The sequence below is a fragment of the Ictalurus punctatus genome, chromosome 13 (assembly GCF_001660625.3).
Source record: "Ictalurus punctatus breed USDA103 chromosome 13, Coco_2.0, whole genome shotgun sequence".
NCBI lineage: Eukaryota > Metazoa > Chordata > Actinopteri > Siluriformes > Ictaluridae > Ictalurus > Ictalurus punctatus.
This window is the reverse complement of record NC_030428.2, coordinates 20357045-20380768: the sequence shown is the minus strand read 5'-3', so window position 1 is coordinate 20380768 and position 23724 is coordinate 20357045. Positions and strand designations below refer to the sequence as shown.

Genomic DNA, 23724 nt, shown 5'->3' with positions numbered 1-23724 from the left:
AATTGCATGGATTACTTTGACGCAGCCTTTATCTGCTGTTTGGACTCAAAGTTCTGGCACCCATTCATTTCCATTTTATGGACCTATGTTTATCTATGTTCCGATGAAGACAGAAAAGCATAAACATCCTGGATGACCTGGGGGGTAAATGATAAGTACATTTTCATTTTCAGGTGAACTAACACTTTAAACTAGGCTTTACAGCTGATCTCTTCTCATTGAGAGAATGTTTATATAACAAGAGCATGTAACATAAGGTTACAAAGAACGTTCCTATAACCTATGAAGAACGTTGAGAAAACATTTGTATATAGTGAAAATTAAATGTAACCTTTTACCTAACGTTTTCATAACCATACAGAAACATTGAGCAAACGTTTATATAACGAGAGAATGGATCGTTCTAATAAAGTTTTTAATAATGCTCTTATAACCAAGCAAGACAGTGTCTACATGGGTTAATAAGTAGGCTAGAAAGGCCATGGGCAAAAACACTGTCAGCTTCTGGCAGTTGTTCACGGCCTGTAGCTGGTATGGACTCAGAGAATACACTGATATGTAGAATAGGCCTATATGATCTAAATATTAGGTTTCATCCTGGATCCGGGTCTTATAGGCTACACTCTGGGCCTGCCTTCCATGCTATAACAACTGTATAAGCCTGTAGTTAGAATGGTATTGCAGACTTAGGTCAACATTTTCAGTATCATTTTAAAGTTGGATAAGTTTGGTAAATTTACTTGATTATCATGGGCTTTAATATTTATACAGGTCCTAATCCTGCTATGTAGCCTACTCATGCCAGCTCATATCAGCTATTATACAGTTCATATGCACATGTGGTTTAAAACAACAACAACAAACAAACAAACAAACAAAAAAAACGTAGTGTGATTAGAAAAAAACGTTTCTCTCGTTAAAAAGCTCCACACTCCACGTTGACTCTGTCACAAGCCTGACATGGGAACGGGAATTCCAGAGGGACCTAATAGACACACTGCGAATCCCGCCTTCTTCTTTCTGATTGGCTGTTCGAGCACCTCTGCGCGCACGTCCGAGCTATTAACCAATCATAATTTCGGAGACCTGCTACGTCTGGTTCATCTTAGCTCGAGGAGGTGGGGCTTGTCGGAATGCAGGTGGGAAATCCTCTATCGGAAGTTGTGCATCTCGAGCGGCCTGTGATTGGATAGACTAGCTGTCAGTCATAGTCTCTCCTCTCCGCCCCCTCTTCTCTCCTGCTGCCACCATATCGGCCGTCAGGGAGCGAGGACGGCAGAGGGAAGAGGGATTTAGGACTAGTTTTTCCTTTTAAAAAACAAAAGAGTCCTAAAAATGTCGATGTCTCGATCGACGTGTGCACTCGTAGCCTGTTCCTGGATAAGATGTTGCTCATGAGGCTGGACGTGTCTGTGTTTTATCCGCCGACTTGTTCCGACACGGGGAAAATGTATCCGACTTTTCTTGGTCGCGTTTTTGTCGCAAACAAAGAAAACCCGTCGAGAAAAGAGTAAACGAGGACAACAGGACTGCAGGTGCGTTTGTCGTCGACTATAATTTCACAGAGTACAGATTTTCTTTTCTTTGCAGTTCGGGAGCATGTTGTTTCAAGGCCTGTTTAAAGAGTTTTTAGTTGGTAGGCCCCTGAGCTCAGGTCGGGAGCCGGTTCAACTGTAACCACCATAGTGGGATGAAAGCTCAACCTGATACTTTCCTACTGTATATTCTGTAAAATTACAAGTCCAGCATTGAGCTGAAGATAAACACATCCTCTACATTACACATGTTTAAGTTTAGGATTCCTTTAAACCAAATGCAGTGTGCAGAATTGGACATCCTAATGATGGGTCATGTTTTTTCTCTGCATGTATCATGTAAGTCTTCCTTAAGGCTCCTAATCAACCCATCACAAGCTATACAGTAATGTGTATGTATGTGTGTGTGTGTGTGTGTGTGTGTGTGTGTGTGTGTGTTCACACAGATTGTATAATATAAACTCCCTCGAAAGCATGCACTGATAAAAGTTAAAATAAGGCCTGCGAGACCCATCCCCCCCAAGGGTCCTGGTGTATAATATGCAGTAAGCATCCATGTTTCTTCATTCTGCTCTGCTCTTGTCCTCTGTGTTCAGTCTTCACAGCAGCACACATCTGTACCAGAACACCTTAGTCTACAATCACATCTGGCATACGTGTAACTATAATTACCAGATCACCAGAATTACCAGATCAACGGGATGCTGTGATTTACAGACATGAATAAGTTGTATATGGTGTGAAATATTAACATTGATTAAAAAGTAGTGTAAATAAATGGTGTCAGTATACTGATTGGGTTTGTGTAAATGAGGAAGGCACCAGATGCACTTTATATATACACGGTGCTGTGAAAAAAGTATACGGTTTCTTCTGTTTTTGTGTATATCTCATTACTAAATCGTTTTAGATCTTACGACATAAAACAAAGGCAACCTGAGTAAACACACAATGCAGTTTTTATTTAAATTTTTTTATTGAAGTTATCCAACACCTATCGCCAATGTGAAAAACTAATTACACACTAAAATTAAAATAATAACTGCAGCCAAACGCTTCTGATAACTGGAGATCAGTCTTTCACTTATTTCTAGGACTAGGACTTACTCCTATGCCTTGGATCTTTGTCTTGCTGCATAATCCAGTTGTGCTTGAGTTTCAGTCTACGGACTAAAGACCAGATATTCTCCTTTAGGATGATCCAAAGCATAGGATTAAATAATAGTCCTAGAAGTAAGTGAAAGACTGATCTCCAGTTATCGGAAGCGATTGGTTGAATTTAAAGGTGGCACAAGCAGATTTTAAGTTTAAGGGGGCATTTCGTTTTTCAAATTGGTTATGGGTGATGGATAGCTTTTTTTTGCTTTTTTTTTTTTTTTTTTCAATTAAAAAATAAATAAATAAAAACTTTATTATATGTTTACTCAGGATGCCTTTGTTCTACGTTGTATTTCGTTTGAAGCTCTAAAACTATACAGTTATCAGGGTTCTGAGTAGGCAGATACTGACATGCTTGCGGCAACCGAGCAGACTGTTCAGGTTACTGTTGCTTAGTTATGCGAGAGACTAGAAGTGTGATGATGGTGCGCTTAAAGTTAAAAGCAACTTGTATCCTGTGCATGATTATCAACATCATGAACAGCCACGATATGGATCCTATCAGAAATAGTTATGGTCCATCAGTGACTTTTTTTTTTTTTTCCCCCGAGACCAAATACGAGAACATGTTTTTGTTTTTTTGTCTATACCAATGCTGATACAGACATGAATGGCCTGTTTAGTATTAAGCAGTATTATCAGAGGCATCATGGAACATTTTATTGAGCTCCGTTTATATTTCCTTGTTTTGCATGGTGAAGTGTATGTTCATGCAATTGGACTAAGCTTGAATTGCTCATTATAATGTTAGCTAGTTGATTTCAGATAAAGTGCGTTCTTACTATTCTTGCTGTCTGATGCCACCAGGATGAATGGGTTCCCTTTTCTGTCTGGTTCTTCTCAGGGTTTCTTCCTCATGTTGTCTCAGGGAGTTTTTCCTTGCCATCATCACCACTGGCTTGCTGGTTAGGGGTAAATCTATATCCAGATATCTGTAACAATGTCCAATGTTAAAAGCGCTTTATAAATAAAATCCCCTCTGTACAGCTGTAAGTAAAGTACATATTATTGTCTTCATTACCGCAGAAACCCTCATTGTTAATAACCAAATGTTCAGTAGTGACTGATTGTGAAGAACAGTACACTGGATTAGAGCTGTTATTTTCATACACCTAGACTTGTCTAGATATTTTTTTATCAGGCTAGCCAGCGTTTGCCAGCAGAGCTGGTTGCTGCTGTTTGTTGCTAACAAGATGCTAGGAAGATGCTTTAATTCATCTTGTCACTTTAATTTCTCCAACAAATCCCGCCTTGAAGTAGGACCAAGCGTCAAGGCTTTTGTATGCCTTCAGGCTGTACTTACTGTGTTTCCCTGGCGCTGAAATCAGGTACCATGGACCACAGGTTCTTGGGGAAGTTGTAAGGGTCACTGTCGAATCCAACTGCCTTTAATTTAAGCTGATAATCATTAGTTATACTAGCATTTTCTCAGCTTCCCCTAATAAAACCAGCCATTTTGCTGGATGTTTTGCCCCTCAATCTGGCCCTCGGGGGGCGTGTTCAGGCAGGAAAGTGGCGTCAATGCATACCCGCTATTAATGCAACCCTGCAAATTGTCAAATTTGATCCATTATTTCAAGGCAGCACTATCTCAAGTATCAGTACTTGACCTATCTGACTATCAAATCATTACATCCCTAATTTAAACAGTGAAGCACCTTAATTTCTTATCTCTTTCTGCTTATCCTTGGTGTCTGGAGTCAATAGGTCATTCCACATACATGCACCTTTGTTACATGGGAGATGATTATACGACAAAGAACAAAGTTAAACTCTGAAAATCTGTCTGCTTCTCCACCAGTTGCAAAGCTCGTGTAAGCATCACGAAGACCAACAAAAAACACTCGGGACCTAGGGAATTTCCCCATTGTGGGAACAATAAAGTTTTTATCTTATCTAAAACCTGTGCAGGTATTACCAGTTTGAAGAAATATATTTTCCTCATAAAAAGTTCTGTTCATTAAGCATTCTCTCTGATGTGTCTTATTATTATTAATTTTTTTTTTCCTATGAATATATCATTCAGTTTAAGAGCATGGTTGGTACAATGTGGGTCCCGAATGGTCCAAGTTCACCGTAATGCATTTAGAAGGCCAACATTGAATTAGATTTGGTCAGAGCTTCACAATGCCTCATTCTCTAGTCCAGGCATCTTCACAAGGTTCCCTGATTTACTTTGGCCAGGGTACATTTCTGTTCCACATCTGTGTTTCAAAGTGCTTCCAGATCCCAGATGTTCAAATAGCAGTCTAGGAGGATATTTGGATTTGTTTTTGTATACAATATTGCAAGAGAGAATTTTAGTTGCATTTCTTCTGCGCATTCTTAAACTGTATTCGGAGTGGATTACTTTATCAAGGTGACATCGGTAATCAGTTGTATACGCGTCACCTCAATGATAAAAATCTCGAATCCGGACAACAAAAACAAAACACAGGAGGAGAGAGTTTCTAGCTTGTTGTATTTTGTATTTACGAACAAAGAGATGTTTGCGTCACGTGGTCATATGATCACATCTTTGTACACAACCTGGCGTCCAAGCAGTCGGAGAGATACTGCAGTAGAGAAGAGAGGTGCTCCTATTTCACTTTTGGGTGAACCAAAGTTGAAAATACAATAAAACAACAACCGCAAAGTATATGAGAAGCGTCTCTTTTGTTTAATGTCTGGGGGAGGGTCACTGATACGTGCCCCATGAGACTAAATATGTTAAGTAGCAGCAGTCAAACTACTGAGTCAAAAGTCAAATCTTTTTTCCAGTGTGAGGAGATGTCTGTATAGAAAGTCATGGATACGTGTATCTGGACAGGAGTACAATTATCAGACAACCGCTGACTGAAAAAACTTCTCCAAGAATGCCTGAGAAAAAAACAATTATAAAATAATAATAATAATAATAATAATAATAAATAATAATAAAATCGCAGGGGCACACCTGTAAAATAGTAAATTACCCTCAAGTAAATTTAATCCCATCTAAATAGGGCTTTAATTACTATTTTAAAAATGCATTTTTTTAATAAATACAACAAGTGCTGCACTTATTTCCCACTTATGACATAGTAATTACGAAGTTGTTCAGCATTAATTAGGTAGCTAGTCTCATCTATTTTGGCACGTTCTTAACATTTCTTACATCCCTTATTCTTAAAATGTGCATTATGTAACCAGTAGTTAGAAGTGGAAACAACAGCCTCTTCGGTAACTACAAAAACCAAGAATGACCCCCAGTTGACCACTGCAATCGTTCTTTTACTCTTCCATGATGAAAGGATAATGGGCAATAACAAGTCTGAGAATTATTTCCTCTTAAAGCTTTCACTTTGTGTAGACAGTTAGAGAACGGAAAGAATATAACACTCCTATTTGGTGTGTAAGTGCTTTTACTCCTGTGGGCTAGTGTTTGTATGATTTCTGAAAGGTTTTGGGTTATTTATCCAGCCTAAGGCTTTCTACCTTGATGGCTTGGAGAAGATTTCCTCTAGTTTGGCCATATCAATGCAGTGTAAGTACTTCTGCAGCCTCCTTGCTAATTACCTCCTGTGGGTAATCTCCTCTAACCTTGAATCCATGACGGGTGTAACTGTATGACTTTACGCTCATGTTTGTCCAAATTAAGTAATGCCCTTGCATACAATTAAGTCAGTGGATCTGGTTGGGTTGGACAGTCGAAGTTGGTCAGCTGTAACTACAACAGAGATCAGGACAGTGGGACAGTGAATAAACAGAACATTTGTCTTTATTCTGGTTACTAATGAGCATACGGATTTTAAGATGCTTTTATCCACAGCAACAAAAAGCAATAAAGTGCACCTAATGCATCTGCAAGGATTCATAACCTGGAAAACAATAGGCAATATACTGTAAAACGATATAATAATAAGTACAACAATCCAAAACATAATACAAAAGCAGGTTAGTTAATTTTCTATTAACTTACATGTATAGAAAGTGTAGGATGTTGAATGCATCTTATGTGAAGCTTCACATGGACGTGCATATTTGAGCATGGATTTAAACGTTGGTTATAATGGAAGCGTATCTGTTTTCGTGTGAGGTGAATCAGACAAATGTTTAGAAACACGTTTGTTGTAAATCAGCCTTACCATGGACATGTTACTCTTGTCCTTCAGTGGTCTACATGTGGACTATGTGTAGTTCATGGGCAAGGAAGATGGAAGCTTTTACCTGTGACTGTTTTTATTCAGTCCCTCCAGGATTTCACGATTTTGCAATCGCAGAAATTGGCACAAAATCGAACAAACTCCGCAACGTGCAATTTTTTTCAAAATTACAGAGCATTTTTCCGCAGATCTGGGCAAAGCCCTCTTCGATTCACGTGCGTCGAACATGGATGCAGCTGAAAGGTCTCATTTACCAACAAACATGACTGCGAAAGACAGTTTCGTGCAATTGGGATTTCTCCAATTCATGTAGTTTTCCACAAAAAAAGGCACAAAACACACCGCAAGTTGCATGACAAATTTTGAGAAAAGCTGCATTTTCAAAAAAATTCAAGCATTTTTTGGCAACAATCATGCAAAAAAACCTCCACGAAAACCTGTACATACTGCTTATCAAGGCTTGTGAGTCGTTTCAGCCATGTTCTCTCAGTCTATCTGAAAGCTTCATGGTTGTGTTGAGTGCCTTTTCAGGTGACGTGTAGATTGCATGTGCAGTAAATTAAGCAGTATTTATAAGTGTGCTATACATAGGGCAGGGCAGTATAATAATATATTGATATAGTGATATAATAACACAATAATACACTCTTTTTACACATTGTCTATGCTATCATACTGAATAAAGTTACTAAATGGAAATTTAAAATTGATCTTTGCCATATCACCCACTCCTAGTGCTAATGTATCCATTGTAAATTGGACTGTGAATCACGTAGTAAGAATGATCAGAACGCAGTGTGGGACTAAACACATAGTGTCACTTAGGCATTAAAGTTCTTGTTCTTATCTATTCTGTATGGATGTAGTACTTATCCTGGATGTGGCTGTTAATATCAGCTGTTTCTAAGACTCCATTTGGTGTACTTAGCCATGGATGTTCATGGTTGTGGAGGGATTTAACTCGAAGCAGTGCTCTGTTTGGCCGTTGAAGGGGGTGAGCAAACGAATGATCCTTTCATGAAGAGCTTAGTAGCTCAGTGTGCAAAGTATCAACATTCTCTGTTGTTTTTTTTTTTTCTGTTTATTTTCTTGTCACACATTCAGGCCGCGTTGTTCACTTTGAAACAGTTGCTCTATATACATAACTATTACATTAACAGAAGACCAAAGCCTGGGCTTGCACTTGAATGTGTCTGTTACTGATTATTTCTCATTCCAAAGACTTCTGCTTATGTTGAGACTTTACAAAAAAAAGAAAACCCCTCGTTCTTTGCTGTTAAATCGAGGTTGTGATGGATGGAAATCGATTTTGTGATATGTTTAATATCTTTATGGATGTCTTTTATCGAAGCCTGTACGGATGTCGTTTGTCTTTCTGGTGAACCTCATAGTGATGCCAAGTGTGTATAAAATATTTTTTTCAAAGTCATTCTTCTGGATATTTTTGGTCTTTGTGGACTATTCTAACGGATGAACATGGAGACAGAACGAGGCCAAATGGCTTGTTCCATGTGCTGCTGTAGCGGGGTGTTGGAGGTGTGCGGTGTAGAGTTTGGCTGCAGTATCAGGTGTAGATGAGCAACGGTGGGGGTGAAGAGGACCTGCACTACCAGGAAGTGGCTGCTCTGATGTTCTTGGTATCAGAAACTCAAGCCTAGTGTTAATGGCCTAGTGTTTTGTGATTTGGTGCCAAAATTCGTGCAAAGGCTGTCCCGGTGTATCCAAACTGTGGAGGTGGGACAAGGGCTCTTGTTCTCAGGCATCAAGACCTTCTACAATGTTGCTGCTGCAAGGTGATGTCAAAATGCAACCCTTTCAATATCCTGTTATATGATAGGAGAAGAAGGCAATTTCAGAGTTATTTATTTTCTCCAGAAAATGTGATCCAGTCGCCAGCTATCAAATGTCAATCCATGTATAAGTTACAATTACATTGTGCACGTTCTAAATCTAGCCATGTTCTGTCAGAAGTCTAGCTCTAAGGCTATTTGGTTGTGCAGCTCTTCATATTCCTTTTTGTGTGTGTTAATTCGTTAATTAAGTTATAATAGCAAGAATTCTGACCTTATCCAAAACTGGGTGTTTTACACAGTCGAATTCAACTCCTAGTATTAATTCAAAAGACCTAGCAATGGTACGTCTTATTTCCTTTACAAAACATTCAGAAGGAATTACAAAAACAGCTAAAGAGATTAAAAATAAAATGCCTATAAAGTATACTGTTTCACTGAATGACATGATCGTGGAATCTTTATTTGAAACTTTCTATTAAAAAAACCTTTGGGGTTCAATAAAGTCCATCCATCCATCTGCACTATATGGCCAAACGTTTGTATACACCTCACCATCACACCAATATGTGGACTTTCCCCAAACTGTTGCCACAAATTTGGAAGCAGACAATTGTCTAGAACAGTGTTTCTTAACTGGTGGATTCTTAACCCTTTATGATATAGTCATGGACTGCTGTGAAGAAAAAGAAAAACATTGCTAAATGCAAATGCTAAAACATAACAAAATGGAAAACTGTGGACAAATATGACAATAAAACAAATTATTGTTTCAAAAAAGTTTTTAAATAAATAATAATAAAGATTAAAAAGGAACATTCCCCATTGCTGTCCTTTTAGCCAGTAAAAAAAAAATTGGTAATGTTGTGCATCCAGTCAAATTCTGTTAGTTTTGGCACTAATTTATCTTTAAACAATTGATGCTGACAAAAAACATATCCCAGCAGGAATTTCTCTCTTCTTCAAAAAGAATGGTAAAAACCTTGCAAGGTAAATTAAAATAAGACTTTACTTGCACAGAAGACAAGCATGGTTTGTGCAGACCGCAGTGTGTTTGTGATGTGAGTTATTGGCTGTGGAAAGCATGAAACCATCGAAATTCAAAGGTATTTAGAGACAAAACACTCAAGCCATCAAGCCAAGCCTGTTGAGGTTTTCAAAAGTAAGCAACGGGATCTGGACACAACTCAAAACATTATCAAAAACGTGTGCACTGTTCAGGAGCAAACACTTCGTGCATTGTGTACAAACTCGCTCATCGCATTTTGAAGTGCAAAAAGGCTTACTGGGTGCAAATCTGACACAAATCAGTTGAAAAGAACCCTGATCTCCAACGACACCAAACGGAGGAGAATGCAAGGTATATCCGAGGACATAAAGCAGCAGACGGAAACACGCATTAAGGCAAATTACTATTATGCACTCCAACTAGACGAATCAACACAGACTTTGACACAGACACTTATCAAAATGAAATCACGCCCTCGAGTTTCCCATTGACTTACAAAGGCTACAATTTCAGCTCTGTTCTTGTTCATCTCATTGTTATGTTAATGTATGTAATGGTTATGCATTTTTCATATTGAGTGTACAATTTGTAATTCAATATTTGTTTTTATTTGTTAGGCTAGGTAAATCGCACCTACTCAGGATTATGTTTATGTATTAACATTGCAACCCATTTTCATATTAATGTCATGTGAATAATTAATTTAGCACTTGATTAATCATATGCATTGCATTCAATAAACTATTTTCCATTGTTCCAAATACATTCCAAATACTTGAGGTACAACTTTTCAAATCAAGTTTATAACAAGATTAATTTCCTGTTATCTCTGGTAATAAATGATTATTGTTCAACTTTATTAGGACTATGCAATGGGCAATTATTAATAGTATTAATAACATGAATATGCAAAATTAATATGCATTTCTTAGTGTAGTGTAGTGCTGGGCCACGGCTTGATGTCCAACATAAAATTTGGGTCCTGAAGCAAAACCAGTTGAGAACCACTGGTCTTGTTTGACTATGTATGCTGTATAATTACAATTTCTCTTCACTGGAACTAAGGGGCCCAAACCTGTTCCAGCATTATCGTGCCCCTGTGCACAAAGCGAGCTCCATGAAGACATGGTTTGCCAAGGTAGGTGTGGAAGACCTGGAGTGGCCTACACAGAACCCGGAAGTCAACACCACTGAACACCTCTGGAATGAACTGGAATGCGAATTGCACCCCAGCCGGCCTCCGGATCACTAATGCTCTTGTGGCTGAATGGACAAATCCCCAGATCCACACTCCAAAAGCTAGTTCAAAGCCTTTGCAGAAGAGTGGAGGTTATTATAACAGCAAAGGGGGACTAAATCTGGAGTGGGATGATGAACAAGACAGATGGGTCAGGTGTCTACAAACTTATGGCCATATAGTGGCCATATCTTTGTTATATATCAATTGCAGACACTAGCAAACTGAGATGAGCTATACTAATTTTAAATAAACAATACATAGTATTCTCATAGACATTCGACCTGTAATTATAGCACTGGTATTTAATGGGACACTATTTGGACACTGAAGCAATTTCAGTTTTTAATGGGACACCATTTGGACACTGTGATGCAATTTCAAAACAAAATGTTTAAAAGTATTTTAATGGTTTTATTTAAAGCAGTTGGTGTGTAAACAAGATAATCTTGTGTTTTGCTGACAGGCTATGTTAAAAGTTCATTGTTCATCTGCCGTGACAGTCAGATTGCTGTAGTTCTGAGCCACATTTATGGACAAAACATACCAGACTCTCCAGCAACTTGCTAAAGGTCTGGCTTGTGAGGCTATATTGCTATAAATGCTAAAGAGAAGGCCAGGCACACACACGTGAAATAGTTGGTACTTTGAATTGCCCAGTGTTGGCACAATTTGCCGGTGTGCCAACTTGCGCCACTTTTTGGGCCAAATATATTTTGTTTGTCCTTCGGGTGTCCCCTGCCATGCTAAGATAACCAATCAAGAGCCAGCTTGGTGCCGCATGCAGGGTGAAGGAAAACATCATGGCTGGAAACTTTTAGTAATATTGAACATGATTCATCACTGACTGCATCCCTAAGCAGAGTATTGTCTTTTCACATGGGATTCATTTTAGGATCCACCTGTTCTCTATCTGCTTGTGTTTTAAATTAGATTGCATGTGTGTTTCACTTGAAGAAATGATGTACAAGAACATGGCTGGAAAGAAAATTACAGCCAAACATAGACCTCAGCAAGTGCAGTAGGATCCAGTTTTCAATGTGTGATCACTTGATGAAGAATTTAAGCTGTCTTCTGTCTTTTCTTATTTATTTGTAGCCAACGCTACAGAATATATTTGGTAAGTCAGAATATTTTTTTGCTAAACTGTTACTTATTATTTGTAGAATAAGTTAAGGTAAACTAAAATGAAATTATTCATCTAATATTAGTTTTTCACAAGCTGTATAGTTCTCCTTTTCCAAATCTGTTTTCAAAATCAGTGTGTCAAGGATTAGTGCAGATTATGTGTTAGTCCCCACAGATACACAGTTACTACCTAGTAGGCCATTTAATCATTTATCACAGGTGCATGTATGATTTTATTAATTTGGTAATTATTCAATACAAATCAGTTTTTTAACTGTTTAATTTTTTTTTATTTGAGTAAGGCTTAAATCCTTTGAAAATATACTAAGAATTTGCAGGTGGTCTTTTGGTCCATTCTTTTTTTTTATACAGCAAACATCTTGAAATAATGTTGCATAAAAGTAGATTATACTGGTCTTCTAAACTGTGCTTTGATTTATATTATTTCAATTTTTATTGTGGCTTGACTGTTAAGGCCCTGGGTTACTGATTGGAACGTCAGGGGTTCAGACCCCAGTATTGCTAAGCTGCCACTTTTGGGCCATTGAGCAAGGCTTTAACCCTCTCTGCTCCAGGGGCGCCGTATCGTGGCTGACCCTCCGCTCTGACCCCAGCCTCCTAACATTCAATTCAATTCAATTTTATTTGTATAGCACTTTTTACAATAGACATTGTCTCAAAGCAGCTTTACAGAAACATATAAACAAGGTATAGAGATTTTAAAAGTGCAAATTTATCCCAATTGAGCAAGCCGGTGGTGACAGTGGCAAGGAAAAACTCCCTAAGATGTTAAAAGGAAGAAACCTTGAGAGGAACCAGACTCAGAAGGGAACCCATCCTCATCCGGGTAACAACAGATAACATGCTGGGGTATGCGAAGAAAAAGAATTTCACTGTGCTGTAATGTATATGTGACCAAGAAAGACTCATTAAAATTACATAGTTAGACTGAGGCTGAAGTGCATATTGCCTTAGAGCACACACTTCACCTCTGCAATGTTCTGCACTAATGCTAGCTATCTAGGTAACACAAACTGCTTTGATATTTTTAAGCCATATTCATAATGTTAACAAAATATATACACATACAATAATTGTTTTCGGTCCAGAAACTGACAAAAGATTCAGCTAATTCTAATATCTGTTGCTAAGTGTCAGATAGCAGATACCTAGTTAGCTTGGCTGCTAATGCCATTTAACAGCCTTCATTGATATTTACAGTATCTCACAAAAGTGAGTACACCCCTCACATTTTTGTAAATATTTGATTATATCTTTTAATGTGACAACACTGAAGAAATGACACTTTGCTACAATGTAAAGTAGTGAGTGTACAGCTTGTGTAACAGTGTCAATTTGCTGTCCCCTCAAAATAACTCAACACACAGCCATTAACGTCTAAAACGCTGGCAACAAAAGTGAGTACACCCCTAAGTGAAAATGTCCAAATTGGGCCCAAAGTGTCAATATTTTGTGTGGCCACCATTATTTTCCAGCACTGCCTTAACCCTCTTGGGCATGGAGTTCACCAGAGCTTCACAGGTTGCCACTGGAGTCCTCTTCCACTCCTCCATGATGATATCACGGACCTGGTGGATGTTAAAGACCTTGTGCTCCTCCACCATCCGTTTGAGGATGCCCCACAGATGCTCAATAGGGTTTAGGTCTGGAGACATGCTTGGCCAGTCCATCACCTTCACCCTCAGCTTCTTTAGCAAGGCAGTGGTCATCTTGGAGGTGTGTTTGGGGTCGTTATCATGCTGTAATACTGCATACTGATCATGCTCTGCTTCAGTATGTCACAGTACATGTTGGGATTCATGGTTCCCTCAATGAATAGCCGTATGAGTGATGCCAGCATTACTGCAGAGGTTGAAGGGATGGGGGGGTCAGCCTGTCAGTGCTCAGACCATATGCCGCACACTGCATCAAATTGGTCTGCATGGCTGTCATCCCAGAAGGAAGCCTCTTCTAAAGATGATGCACAAGAAAGCTGGCATACAGTTTGCTGAAGACAAGCAGAATAAGGACATGGATTATGAGACCAAGATAATCTTATTTGGTTCAGATGGTGTCAAGCGTGTTTGGTGGCAACCAGGTGAGGAGTACAAAGACAAGTGTGTCTTGCCTACAGTCAAGCATGGTGGTGGGACTGTCATGGTCTGGGGCTGCATGAGTGCTGCCGGCACTGGGAAGCTACAGTTCATTGAGGGAATCATGAATGCCAACGTGTACTATGACATAATGAAGCAGAGCATGATCCCCTCCCTTCAGTGACTTGGCCGCAGGCCAGTATTCCAGCATGATAACAACCCCAAACACACCTCCAAGATGACCACTGCCTTGCTAAAGAAGCTGAGGGTGAAGGTGATGGTCTAAACCCTATTGAGCATCTGTGGGGCATCCTCAAATGGAAGGTGGAGGAGCACAAGGTCTCTAACATCCACCAACTCTGTGATGTCGTCATGGAGGAGTGGAAGAGGACTCCAGTGGCAACCTGTGAAGCTCTGGTGAACTCCATGCCCAAGAGGGTTAAGGCAGTGCTGGAAAATAATGGTGGCCACACAAAATATTGACATTTTGGACATTTTCACTTAGGGGTGTACTCACTTTTGTTGCCAGCGGTTTAGACATTAATGGCTGTGTGTTGAGTTATTTTGAGGGGACAGCAAATTTACACTGTTACACAAGCTGTACACTCACTACTGTACATTGTAGCAAAGTGTCATTTCTTCAGTGTTGTCACATTAAAAGATATAATCAAATATTTACAAAAATGTGAGGGGTGCACTCACTTTTGTGAGATACTGTAGCTAGAAGATAGTCACCACACCTCCATTAGCTTCAAGGACTTTTGTTTAAAAATGGTGTTCTCTGGAAACTCTGTGTGCTTTGCTGCCACACCATATGCACATAGGAGAATGGTACTATATGGGTTGGATTGCAGTAATATGAGATGGTTAAGTGATATAATTGCAGCAAGTTTTATGGGAATCGTGTTTCAAAACCTTTTTTTTTTTTTTTCCTTCTCAAAAAAATTTATTATACACAGACCTGCTTCACGGCCTTACTTACTGCTGTCTTCCATCAGGAGTGGGTTGTAAACTTGATTTGCTTTTCTCAGTTTCACAGTGAAATTGCATCAAATCCAGCTGCCATGGTCTTATATAAACAAAATCCTACATGTAGAATATGCCTTTGACTCAGAATCATATGTGAGCGTGGATTTATGACCATGCTTTGTGTTCTTGTCTAAGTGGGTTAAAATGTCCAGCTGTTTAGTGGCCTACACTAGCTCCCTGTTGTTGTTTTTTTATTGCATATACAATACAAACTGGTCTTTTTTTACTTTTGAAACCTTGAATTGGCTTCTCCTTCCTATTTAGAGAAACTTCTCCTATTCTTTTGGTGCTTCCCAAAATCAACATGACCACCCAGCATTATAGTCAGGATTATGGACTATGTTGAATTGTTGTACTTTTGCGAATACTTTTCTCTTTATTCTTTTAAAGCCCAGTTTAATTGGAGTGATTGCAGAACTCTGGTGCATAAGCAGTTTAAATTGGGAAGCCAGATTTTGATGCACAAAGCATACAGGTTTTACACACACATTAGATGTACATTTACATACATATTCCATTGCATGTGGACTACCATCTCTGTGTTGTAAGTGGAAAAAACCTGAATAGTATGGCCTTTGTGAATGTGAGCAACATTTGTATTAAAGTCACTGCAATTACTGAATAATTCATGGAGGTTACCATGTAATATGCTTTAGGGTAAATTATCGAATAGTTAGATTTTAAGGATGGTTTGTACTACTACTTACTCTTAGATATGTACAATTAGTGCCAGTGTTAAATGAGATGTTATATTACTATTAATACAAGATACTACAGGGTGTCCCACAAGTCTCCATGCATAGAGGACTATGTATCCCAGCACCACTTCGATTGTGCCTTCATCAGTCCATGTATCATTTTGCACTTGGAAGAATCCAAGCTCAGCCTTTAAGATCACTCAGTAATGGCACAACTTTATTATTTTATTATTTTGCTGTTGTTGTTTTTGACTCATATATCAAGTAACCTTTACCGTGGACCTGAAGTAAGATGATGGTGCACACAGAATGAAGAAAGATTTACCTGATTTACCAGATTATTACCACTCGAGTATCTGAAGCTTGCAAAATGTCTGTTCAAGATCTGTTCATGTTCACCATCTAGTCCCAGCTGATGGAGATGAGAAACTGCTGCGATCTGTCATGCTGAAGCATTGTCCTAATTGTCATGTCAGTGTGCCATTTTAGAGTCAAATTAGTTGCATTACATTCAGATGTAGAATCACGTTTCATTACTTTATTTCTGCTGTGTACTATGCCTGGTCAGTGAGAGACAGGCTCAGACCGGCATTGTAACTCAGCCCGTGGCAGCAGGTCGACTGGGAGCATGTCCATGGCTTCATTTTTAGCACTGGCCTTGGGTCCCTGCAACTCTGCCTGGCAACATTTTAATCACTCAGCTACTTAACAGTCTTGCCCTAACCCAGTCCCTAAAACTCACAAAATACTCAGCAGTCTCTTCTTGTTCAGTTGCTTCATATGCAGTCCTTTAGTTTCTTTGACAACCTGTTTGTATAGACATTGGTGATTATGCACTTATAAATACTAAATCAGTGTTGTTGTTTTCTTTGTGTGTCTTATCAGGTTCAGGTGCCCCCACCTCATGGAGAAGGTAGGCAAGGTGTGGAACAACCTAAAGAGGGGATGTCAGTCTCTGCTCCACCAAGATGGAAGTTCCCGTGGGGAAACGGAACCACAGACACATACGTTTTGTCAGAGTGTGGACCAGACCCAGGGAGAGAGCACACCGGAACTCGCCAACCTGTCAACACATCCTGTAGTGTCACGGAGGGTTAATGGCAGCGTGATACACCGGGGTCATAACTGCGTGGCAGAAGTGCCTCACATACTGGAGATCACAGTTGAGCAGGACAGTGAAGATGGGTGCCCTCCTCTGGGTGCCCGCAGAGACTCCTATTCACGTCACGCACCTTGGAGTGGCAAGAAGAGGCACTCATGCTCTACCAAGGCACAGAGTTCCCTGGAGACCGCAGACCGACGGAGTGGCCGCTCCCGCCGGAGACACCTAGCAAATGGCAGCAGGGATGAACCAGACCCAGGACTACCACGCTCACTGCGCCAGCAGCTCCATGAAACAATGGGCCTGTGCCTCCCTCTGCGTCTGTCATCACGCGGCACCCACTCACGGGTGCCCAAGCGCAAGATCCAGATCACCGAGCTAATGCTGGAAACATGCCCCTTCCCTCCTGGCTCTGATCTTGCTCGTAAATGGCACCTCATCAAACAGCATACAGCCCCTGTTACAACTACAGCAGTGGATTGCTCCACGGACTCCCCTAATGCTGCTTGTGCATCCCCAGAGGATGAGGAAGAACGTCTACGTGAACGACGAAGGCTCAGTATAGAAGAGGGAGTGGATCCACCTCCTGATGCTCAGATACACACCGTAGAGACTATTACAGCTCCATTGGCTACAGTCTACAAGCTGGGACCTAAACTAGCCCCTGGGACAGGGGAGGCCTTGGGTGAGAGCCGGGGAGCCACGGCAGCCGACTGTGACTCTGAAGATGATGACACCACCACTCTTTGTTTGCAGGCCCGCCGTCCCAAGCAGCGCCATAATTCAGCAGAGGGCCTCTTGGGGGGAAAGCAGCCAGGGCCCTGGAAAGTGCACACACAGATTGACTACATACACTGCCTAGTGCCAGACCTGATGCAGATCACAGCTCTACCTTGCTACTGGGGTGTAATGGACCGCTACGAGGCTGAAGCACTGCTCGACGGCCGGCCTGAGGGCACCTTTCTGCTGCGCGACTCTGCCCAGGAGGACTATCTGTTTTCCGTTAGTTTTCGTCGTTATGGTCGCTCGTTGCATGCACGTATTGAACAGTGGAACCACAACTTCAGCTTTGATGCCCACGACCCCTGTGTGTTCCATGCAGCCACAGTCACAGCGCTGCTGGAGCACTACAAGGACCCCAGCGCCTGCATGTTCTTCGAGCCTCTGCTCACTTTGCCCCTTCACCGGACTTCTCCATTTGGCCTGCAGACCCTGGCTCGGGCCGTCATCTGCCGTGGGACCACCTACGACGGCATTGCAGCACTACCTTTACCCCCAGTGCTGCAAGACTACCTCAGGGAGTATCATTACAAGCAAAGGGTGCGGGTGCGCTGGCTGGAGCGAGAGCTGCTCAAGGCCAAGTGAAACAGAGCACTACTCGTAATAAACGAAAAAAGGGGTTTCGGTGTGGGAGGGGGTTACACTGTGTACCGAGCAACAAGGGATGGAGCGCTCTCCCTGAGGAACAGTCCATTCAGCATTTTTCAGGAAAAGTTTGGAGGAAAAGTTATTTTTGTAGGAAAAGGCTTTTGAGGTGAAGGGTAGTCAATGTAGGGGCCTGAACCTGAAACCCAGTATATAAGCTTCTGGGGCTTTTTTTGTTTGTTTGTTTGTTTGTTTATTATTACTCAAAACAAATACATATACAGCTAAAGCAGCCTCCAGTAGACACATCAATGTGGACTGAAACAGTGGGGGCCTTTTACCTTCCCATCCCACATTTCCCAGCGTCTTTTTGCATTGCTTCGAAGTAGAGGAGTCTACTTCTAAAGAATGCACTCATACACCTCCATTGTCTCACTGATTAGCTGCTTGCTTTTATCTTTACACTACTTTTATTCTTTTTCATATACTAACACAAAATTCAGCCCTTCACCTCCATATTTAAAAATGCATTGGAAATAATAATAAAAAACAACTTTTAAGATCATATCATGGATGATTTTGGCAAGATGGTGTGCCATGTGCGGAGCTGTGATCAAGTTATGTTTACCTATCAATCTTTGCATTCATGGTGCTCTGTTAGTGGTCCCAAGGTTACATTCTGTGCTCACCCTGTTGGGAAGAGTTGAGCAGGCATCTAAGAGCAAGGAAACAGACTTTGGGTCTATAGTATTCACAGACAACAAGAGCGGGAAGTCTGTGGAAGATGGACTTTGTTTAGTACTGTGTGTTCAGACTGCTGTTCTAGAAGGTTCGACAGAAGGTCTCTGACATTCTGCTTCTTTTCACTTCCACGAAGTGATGTTGATGATGCATAATGTGGCTACAGTGTCAATTGTGTGTTACGTGATGCGAGTGTGCCTGGATTTCTAAAGACATAGTCACTCTGTGTGAAAGTTCCATTGCTATCAATATGTTTTGTAATCATTAATTCCTACCACTAATTGCACAGGAAGTGGTGATCATTGTAATTCTTCTTTTTTTTTTCTTTTCTTTTTTTTGTTCTTTAAATTGTGAAATGGACTGTCCGAGCCGTGGGAGAAGAGGTGTGTTAAAGAGCATTTAACTCAACTGTGCTTATGTTAGTGGGAGCAGCAGAGGCAATATATAATCCTGCAACACTGGGACCATTGTTAAGCATAAACACATTTATATATTGATAGACACAAAAACACACAGACTCTATAAGCTCACCTTGTCTGATCCACATTGCACTAGAGGTCTACATCTTGGTGATCTTGTCAGTCGCATTGCATGGAATGACATAACTGTTTCAAATTTATTCTATATAATAGTTCTCATAGTCTCCAAGGTCCAGTTGAGCCTACGTAGATCCATAGCTGTCAGTTATTCGACTTTTCACGACTAATACACATTCAATATGAACGTTTCCTCCTAATGGTTGGAATACATTTCTAGCATATCAATATTTGTGCTTACAGCATGACACATCAGCAAAGAGAATGATGGGGAGTGGACTGATCTCCTCGTGAATCTGTTGTAGGTGTATATTTGTTTCTTTATTTTGTCCCTATGTGCTGTGAATAATCAGGTAGATCTAGTCATCTGCTATTGCCTGGTTAAGTTCAGACTCCTGGCACTGAGATAAAGTGTTAAGTCGTCTCTACCTGCTCCTGATGCACAACACTGCCCCCCTGTCAACCGTGATCAAGACATCTTCCTATATGATCCCATCTCATATTATCCCACACAATGGGAGGTTTCTATTCGTAGAGGACTAGATGTCAAGTCCCATGTGTCAGTGAATTATTTGGTTTGACGACTGGCATGTTTGCAAGATTCCCTGACTTGTACTGCCTCATATGGAATAGTGGCAGTGGGGCAGGCCACAGGCTCACCTGAGAACAATGGGGTCTTGAGAAGGCTGGTTGTCCCTCTCATTGCCTGGCTGTAAAGGTGTGTCATGCTTGGCCTGGTTCCAAGGGCACTCTCAGTAACTTGATATGTGTGTACATTTATCAGGGCAGTAGATGATGAAGTTGGATGAGAGCTTGTGGAGTGTGATGGGGTGTTGGCTCCATGGTGTACTTCCATTCTCTCCCTCCCTAGTTTTATTAGAAAGATGTACAGGATAAAATTATATTGATACAGATTTTAAATATTTTTAATATTAGCAGTTGTAACAAAATGATTAGTGGTGAGGTGTCGGACGGGAAAATTCTCCATTTGAAATGGGGATTGTCCAGTTCATGTGTAGGGAAAAAAAAAAAGAAATTGAATAAACTGGTACAATGTGTCATAAATGTGTATGATATAAAGTATCTATTAAAGTGACCAAAGGTTTTGGTTTTGACTGTAGCAGATCCAAATGAATCCATTGACTAGAGAAGTGATAGGCTTACTGCATCTTCCTCTCTGAGTAAGTACAGTTAATATTTACAGGTTAAACATTTCAGATACAGAGGACCCTATTTTGAGACCCAAAAGGTGCTCATGGGCTTTCTGTAGTATGACATGCGAAAGTGCCTTTCTCTTCTTCAAACTACCATGTTAACTCTGGAGATATTTATTTCAGATATGTCGACATAGTATCTGAAGTATTGACAACTTGCAACTAAAGAGAAGCTCAGTGTCCCACCACATAGTCCAAAAGTATGTATATGAAAGTTTTAGAATTGGATAGTGAGCGTGTAGGTATGTATGTGTGTTAAAAGTGGACAAAGAGGCTATACGGATCGTGTAGAGGGGGGAAAAAAAGAAAAAGCTTGCATCCTACCAGGTTCTGTGCAAGCCTAGACTTTTTTTCCTTGATGCTCATCCTGCACCTGCTCACTGTTTAATGGTACAGTGTTTAATGTTTATGTTTTTAGGCCGTCTGGTGTCTGACTCCGTGCCTTAATGCTTAGAACAAGAGAAACTGCACGGAGTGGTCTGCATTCTCTGAGGCCACCAAGAGACTTACAGTGAGATGAAAAAGACCTGGATGTCGGCGCTGATATTTAGAGGCTGGTTGTTTACTTGATTCTGAATTGTATGTGAACAGAGGTAGCATTTTATGAATTAAAATAAGAGTTTAGTCTTATGGCCCCAAGCATGTGGGCACAAGTAGCCAGAATAAAAGATACTACTTTGACTTGATAACACCACAGTTTTCTCCTTAAGGGAGAACGTGGCAAGCCATTTCATGAGTAATCTTGCACACTTATTATAGGAGAAATTGTTTCCTGTTCAATGTTATCTGGCATGTTTCTGTAGATATAATATAGGAAGGTTGAGTGTAGTAATGCTTAAAAGGTGAATTAAATGAATGACTGGTCATCTGTCTGACGTATATTTGAGTTATTTACATAAGTCCTTTATCGCAAGGCAATGGATCTTGAACATCATGAATACAACTCGTCACTTTAATGCTGTATATGCACATTTAGTTGAGGGGAAGAAGGGTTGAGCAGTGAAGGTGGGGGGTGTGTGGCCTGGGTGCCATGGTAACAGCACTTGACAATGATTGGAAGTAATAGAGATTTTCCTGCCCAGTGTCTGCCACCACCTTATTGATCTGACTGCAAAAAAAATAAATAAAGCCCCTCAAAGCATTTGTTCATTGACCCTTCGTGAATTCTCTGGAGTCACAGGTATATCACACTTTCTCACCATCTTTGTTGTTTTTAATATATATATTTTTTACACTGCCCAAGGATTGTACTGTACAGTGTAATCACTCACTCTTTTCTTTGTCAGTGTCTTCTCTCTGTCTTTATATCTCAGACTCTTTCTCTCTGTCTGTCTCTTGTGTACAGTTAATGAACTTTGCTTCCTGGCTATGTTACTAAGTTGCTCTGTTTGTATTATTTTTTTGACTTCAGTTACAGTATGCTGTTTGGGGGGGGGCAAAGGGGGCACCAAGTCATCCTCTCCCACCAGTAGCTAGCTGTAACACCCAGTAACACACGTGGTGCTCTTGGCTTATGCTTCATTGTCTTAATATTAAAAAAGATAATAAAACTGTTATACAATGTCAACTGTTTCTTTCCTATCTTATTTTGGCTCCACAATCTTTCAACGATGGTTTATTAAAGGTTAATGGAATTTTCTAGCAAATTTTTTTTTTTTTTTTTTTTTTACATAATCTCTATCCAGGACCACTGTAGAGTACAGTGCTGTGAAAAACGTATTTGCCCTGATTTTCTTCTGTTTTTGTGTATAGTATATGCTATAGTATATAAATATAGTACTATAGAGACTATAATTATGCTAATTGTTTCAGAAATTAAAACAAAATCTAAGATAAAACAAAGGCAACCTGAGTAAACACAAAATACAGTTTTTAAATGATAATGTTATTTATTGAAGCAATACCAGCTGGGCCTGTGAGAAAATGTATTTTCCCCTGTTGTTATTAATTCCCCAAATCTATGAAACTGCATTCATAATGGGGTTCATCTGGAATAGATGCAACCAGGCCTGATTACTGCAAACCCTGTTCAATCACATCAACACTTAAATAGAACTTTTTTAACAGCATGAAGTTGGTTAAAAGGTCTTACCCAGTAACACACTATGCCAAGATTGAAAGAAATTCCAGAAATGATGAGGAAGAAGGTGATTGAAATACATCAGTCTGGGAAAGGTTACACAGCTATTTCAGTCTCTGAGAGCCATTATCTCCAAATGGAAAAGCTTGGCACAGTAGTGAACCTGCCCAGAAGTGGTTGACCTTCCAAAATTCCGCACAGCAACAACTCATCCAGGAAGTCACAAAAGACCCAAGGGCAACATCGAAGGACCTACAGGCCTCTCTCGCATCAATAAAGGTCACTGTTCATGAGTAGACTATCAGAAAGACATTGGGGGGAAATGGTATCCATGGAAGAGTGGTGAGGTGAAATCCACTGCTAACCCAGAAGAACATTAAGGCTCGACTGATTTTTACCAAAACACACCTTGATGATCCTCAAACCTTTTGGGAGAATGTTCTGTGTACTGATGATTTGAAAGTGAAACTGTTTGGAAGACAGGAGTCCCGTTATATCTGGTGTAAACCAAACCCAGAATTCCATAAAAAGAACATCATACCTATGGTGAAGCATGGTGGTGGAAGTGTGATGGCGTAGGCAAATTCTGATCTCTACCAGAAAATCCTAAATGAGAATGTCCGGTCTTCAGTCCATCAAGTTGAAACTCAACACGACTGGATTATGCAGCAAGACAGTGATCCAAAGCATAGGAGTAAGTCCTAGTCCTAGAAGTAAGTGAAAGTCTGATCTCTGAAGCGGTTGTTTGCTGTTATTTCTGCTAAGGGTGGCACAACCAGATTTTATGGAGCAGTTAGTTTTTCACATTGGTTAAAAGATCACCTTTTTTTTTTATTCAATTAAAAAAAAAAAACTAATGTGTTTACTCAGTATGCCTTTGTTTTA

General features: G+C 40.2%; 1 protein-coding gene across 1 annotated transcript; it reads left to right on the top strand.

Moving 5' to 3' along the window:
* The first annotated feature begins 1228 nt into the window (after positions 1-1228).
* On the top strand, positions 1229-22326 carry socs5a (suppressor of cytokine signaling 5a). The gene is made up of 2 exons (XM_017484193.3): positions 1229-1535; positions 16687-22326. The coding sequence occupies exon 2, from the start codon at positions 16706-16708 to the stop codon at positions 18266-18268; it is 1563 nt and encodes a 520-aa protein (XP_017339682.1). The 5' UTR covers positions 1229-1535; positions 16687-16705; the 3' UTR covers positions 18269-22326.
* Positions 22327-23724: the final 1398 nt, after the last annotated feature.